The sequence below is a fragment of the Echinops telfairi genome, unplaced genomic scaffold (genome assembly GCF_000313985.2).
Source record: "Echinops telfairi isolate 266 unplaced genomic scaffold, ASM31398v2 ScPeMD7_7420;HRSCAF=8458, whole genome shotgun sequence".
NCBI classification, from domain to species: Eukaryota; Metazoa; Chordata; class Mammalia; order Afrosoricida; family Tenrecidae; genus Echinops; species Echinops telfairi.
The window spans coordinates 44,150,205-44,154,905 of NW_022111320.1; the positions used below are offsets into that span (position 1 = coordinate 44,150,205).

Below are 4,701 nucleotides of genomic sequence, written 5' to 3' on the forward strand. Positions count from 1 at the left end.
GAGAACTAGAAAGGCGAGGCTCACCACCCATTTATTCCTCCGCCTTTCAATTAGCCCCACATGTGATTATCGGCCGGGCTGGCACAATTAACTAACTCACCAGTGCATTACTAGATATTTAGCAGTGTCCTTGGCCTCAGCTCCTTGGATGCCAGTAGCAAATTAATTATAATAAGCAACAATATTCCCAGACCTTTCCAAACGTCCCTCCATAGGCAAAATCTCTCTAGTTGAAAACCCTGGGTTGGAGAAAACAACTGGAAAAAAGTGCAACATAGTTACCGGTTTCTGAAAAATTACTTTGTATTTTTTCCAGGTGAGAATGATTAAATGATAATGATTAGGTTGAATTTTTATTGGAGAATGTAGTATTTTATAAAGAAAAATATGTAATATTAAATTGTTGGCCAAATGTTAATCAAAGAGGCTATATATTTAAAAAATCTCATTTCTAAAGCAGGTGACTAATGAAATAAAGGAAGCAGCCTTTTGTTTGTAGTAATAAATACATCAGTTTACTAAATCCTGGCTTTGAAAAGTAGATTCATACTTGGGTTCTGACGTTCCTTTTCTTCAAAGTAGTTCTGGGCATTTTATCTTTCAGTAGCCAATGTGCCTGTCCTTTCACCCAGCAACATCATTTCTGGGGAAATGGTGGCTCACCCATGTGCTTGGTTGCTAACCGAGAAGGTTGGTGGGTTGAGTCCTCCCGGAAGTGCCCAGACAGACATAAGGCCTGGCAGTCTGCTTCCACACATCAGCCATAGAAGGCTCTATTCTGACACAGAATCCCATAAATAGGCTTATCAAAATATACTAGGATTTATACTGTTATATTTCATTACAGCTTTATTGATAATATCAGAAAGAAGTTAAAAATGAAAACAGCACAGCCATCACCTAGAAATCCATAATTAAGAAATTAAAGTTTATGTTACAGCACTTCAGGTCTTGAAGTTACAGTTTAGATTGCAAACCTCTTTAACAATGTGGCATTGAATGAGTTGGATGAATTGATGATTTTTAAGCTGTGTAAAGCTTTTTCTTATTTCTGTGGAAATGTTTGTGTGCATATGGACACTTCCAGGCATCTATTAAATTTTTTTGATAGCTGATTTTGTCTTACTTATTTAGGTCATGAAACTTGTGTAGAGCTTCTTTTGGAGCAGGAAGTTTTCCAGAGAATGGAAGGAAATGCTTTCAGTCCCTTACATTGTGCTGTGTAAGTAAAGCTAGAATGAATCAGACTGGTTTGAGTGTTTCAGAAATATTCCACTGCCATGAGAGTGATCGAACTTTGTTGCTTTATGCAGGATAAATGATAATGAAGGTGCTGCTGAGATGTTAATTGATAATTTGGGTGCCACCATTGTGAACACCTCAGATTCCAAAGGAAGGTAGGAATTCAATTGTGTGTGGTAAAAAGGTTTATTTTCAATAGCCAAAACATGTTTTGTGAACCTAATATATGAGAATTTACATTAAAAATATTTTTTTACATTTGAAAATATAAATTATTATGAATTCGTAACTATTTTTGTGCCCTCAACACAGCATTTTCTATTGTTTGTTTTAGTCAATGTACTTCTTATTTTAAACCTAAAATAAGTTTTACCATTTATTTAAGTGTGTTTGTTACTCCAAGACATAATAAAAGTTAACTTTTCTAAATAGGAATAAAGACTAGAAGAGAATCTATCTGTTATAAAAAGTACTCGGGTCAATATTTCTTTCAAATTTTTCATTAATGTTGGCTTAGCAATTTGATAATTTGTCCTGGTTTTATATTCTAGTTTAATTGGGGCTTTTAAATAAACAAAAGTGCTAAATTATTTGGCAGACGTTAGTAATCACCTTTTAAACTTATTTGTCTCCATGCAATGCTTTCATAAGCTACCGTGTCCATGCTTCAGATTTAGCCACGGCCTCACTGTCTCTGTATTGCAGAACTCCTCTTCATGCAGCCGCCTTCACGGATCATGTGGAATGCCTGCAGCTGCTGCTCAGCCATAACGCCCAAGTCAACTCTGTTGACTCCTCTGGAAAAACACCTCTGATGATGGCTGCAGAAAATGGGCAAACAAATACAGTTGGTAAAAGATGGTTCAAGGATTTTTGTTTTCTAAGTATATTGTTTATATACAAGTTAGATCCCTGATCTCCTAATTTGTGGTTCATTGCAGTTTTCCACCAGGTATCTCGAACTCCTGAGGTTTAAAATAATTGATTTGCCTACAACTCACCTGTCATTGAGGTCCCCAGTGTTTTTTCATTTGGTCCTTACCGACTGAGCAGTCTATAAAATAGACTGAATAGTCTACTTTAACTACACTCTCCATCTAACTAAGAAATACCAGCTCTTCTTGAGTCAGACTTCCTGAATCTGGGTGCTAGATAAGTTGATAGATAAGCAGAACACTTAAAACCATATTAGATATTTATTAAGCATTCACAAAATAAATATTGGTTGCTAGTGTGTGTTTTACATAACAGGATAGTTGTTCGATGTAGTTATATAACAAAATTATATTAACCATATGTTACTAGATTTTTCGTATGCTTAACTTTTTGCTTGAGAGATACTTTTGTTTTCTCTTTATTTCTCTATGGTGAGTTATTGGTAATCTAAGAAGCATGTTCGTAAACCCAAGACTTGATGATTTTTTTTTTTCCCCAGAGATGCTGGTTAGCAGTGCTAGTGCAGATCTGACTTTACAAGATAACAGTAAAAATACCGCCCTACATTTAGCTTGCAGCAAGGTATGTAATCACTCAGGGGCAGGGGAGGCAACTACTATTTTATTATGGGTTACACATTGCCACTGCAAACCACCAGGCCAGCAGTTTGAAACACCAGTCACTCCACAGGAGGGTGATGAGGCTCTCAACTCACATAGTCAGTCTCATAAACCCACAGGGACAGTTCTTACTCTGTCTTATAGTCAATTGACTTAATGGCAGTGAGTTTGGTTTCTAATGTGAATTAGGTGAAGGTTTACACAATAAATAAGGTTTTTATTCAACATTTCATACAAATTTGTTTTTCAGGTCTTTGCTTGTGATCCCACTAGTGTACCATCTCTTATCCTACTGCCTTCCTGTGTCCATTCATCCTTTCTAAGCCCTCTGAACTTCATCCTTGATAAAAGCTCCCATTTTGAACTCAAATGGTTAATTATTCTAAGGTGTGTGTCCCTCCCTAGTTATATTCTATCGTTGCCCTTACAGCCTCATCTATTGTTTGACTGAAAAGCAAGTCATGGAATGAGTTCATTTCTGGGCCTGAAGGGTGACTTAAGGACTATAGTCTGTGGGATTCAACCAGTCTTCGTCCGGCCACATTGTTGTTCACAGTTACGTTCCACATTTTTCTCCCACGCTATTCAGGACATTCTAGTGCCATCTCTTTGGGAGTTATTGAAGGTGGCAGCCAGGCACCAACCAGTCCCTCTGGTCTCAGAATCTGAGATTGATGTTGGTGTGGTCCATTGGGCTAATTGTTGCTATGCCTCTCTGAATTTCTTCGCTCCTTTCTTCAGTTATGGAGACCAAGAGTCGCACGTTAGATGGCAGCCTATGAGCTTTTAATAGGACCCCAGTTACTACTAGGCTGTGTCTTTGTTAACTGTGATGACCCAGTTGACTTTAGTGTCTTTTAGACTGTAGACTTGCGCTCTTGGGCCGAGTGACGCATTCCTTCAAGATTTTCGAGTATGTTTAAGAAGTTTTCATATCATTGCCCCTATGTACTCATACCATATTTGTGGATAAATTTGCAGCATAGGGAAACACACATCTCCCCATACATCTACTTGTAGATCTTCATTGTTGCAGTATTGTCTTTAACTCTTGTGCACTCCCTAGTCGCTTCTGCCACCGTTTTGTTGTTATTGTTTTCTTATAACCCTTTACTCCGGTTAACGCATATCTACCCTCTAGCCAGTAACTTAACCCTTCTTGTCTCTCCTACCCCTGGATACCATCAAAGAATATTTCTTTTATTGTGTAAACCTTTTCTTTATCATAGTTTACTCAGTCAATATCTGTCTTTACTTACTTTTATTTCACTCGGCATAATTTTATGGACATATTTTTATGATTAATAGGAACTTTGATATTTAATGTTTTTTCGCTTAATGATCGAAGTTAGGCACCAGTGTCTCATGATCTCTGTCATTTCTTGAGCAAAAGTACTGAATTGTTAGACACAATGGTATATGAAAGTCTCTGATAAACTAGATCAGGTTTAAAACACACCTAAGTGCAAATTCATTTCTTCCTTTATAAAATCTTGTGCTTTTTTGGTACATATTGCATGGAATGAGGGGGTGGTATTAAGTGTATAGAATTACCTTTTGTGGCGTCCCAGAGTTGTAAGAGTTGAGTTTTCATATTTTAGGGTCATGAAACCAGTGCCTTGTTAATACTGGAGAAGATAACAGATAGAAACCTCATCAATGCAACCAATGCAGCCTTGCAAACGTAAGTATTTTCCGTGTCTGATGTAAACCGTATAACCTAAAATTATGAAGACAAGTGGTTTCTGCTTTTGTTTTTTTAGCATATTACTGTTGGAATTCATCTCATTGGTCACAGAAGCAGTTTAAACTGACACAACTAATTTCTAAAAGTATTGTATTACCACATTACAAAAACTTTTAAATGGAACTTTTCTAGAACATTGAAAATAATACTTTTTTT

At 36.8% G+C, this 4,701-nt stretch overlaps 1 protein-coding gene across 1 annotated transcript in view; it reads left to right on the top strand.

Moving 5' to 3' along the window:
• Positions 1–4,701, top strand: part of ANKRD28 (ankyrin repeat domain 28) — a 121,081-nt gene that overhangs the window by 110,782 nt on the left and 5,598 nt on the right. The window contains exons 21-25 of the mRNA XM_004704188.2: positions 1,135–1,222; positions 1,314–1,397; positions 1,948–2,093; positions 2,678–2,760; positions 4,400–4,482. Of these exons, the coding sequence (XP_004704245.1) occupies positions 1,135–1,222; positions 1,314–1,397; positions 1,948–2,093; positions 2,678–2,760; positions 4,400–4,482 (484 nt within the window). The remainder of the gene's footprint in view (positions 1–1,134; positions 1,223–1,313; positions 1,398–1,947; positions 2,094–2,677; positions 2,761–4,399; positions 4,483–4,701) is intronic.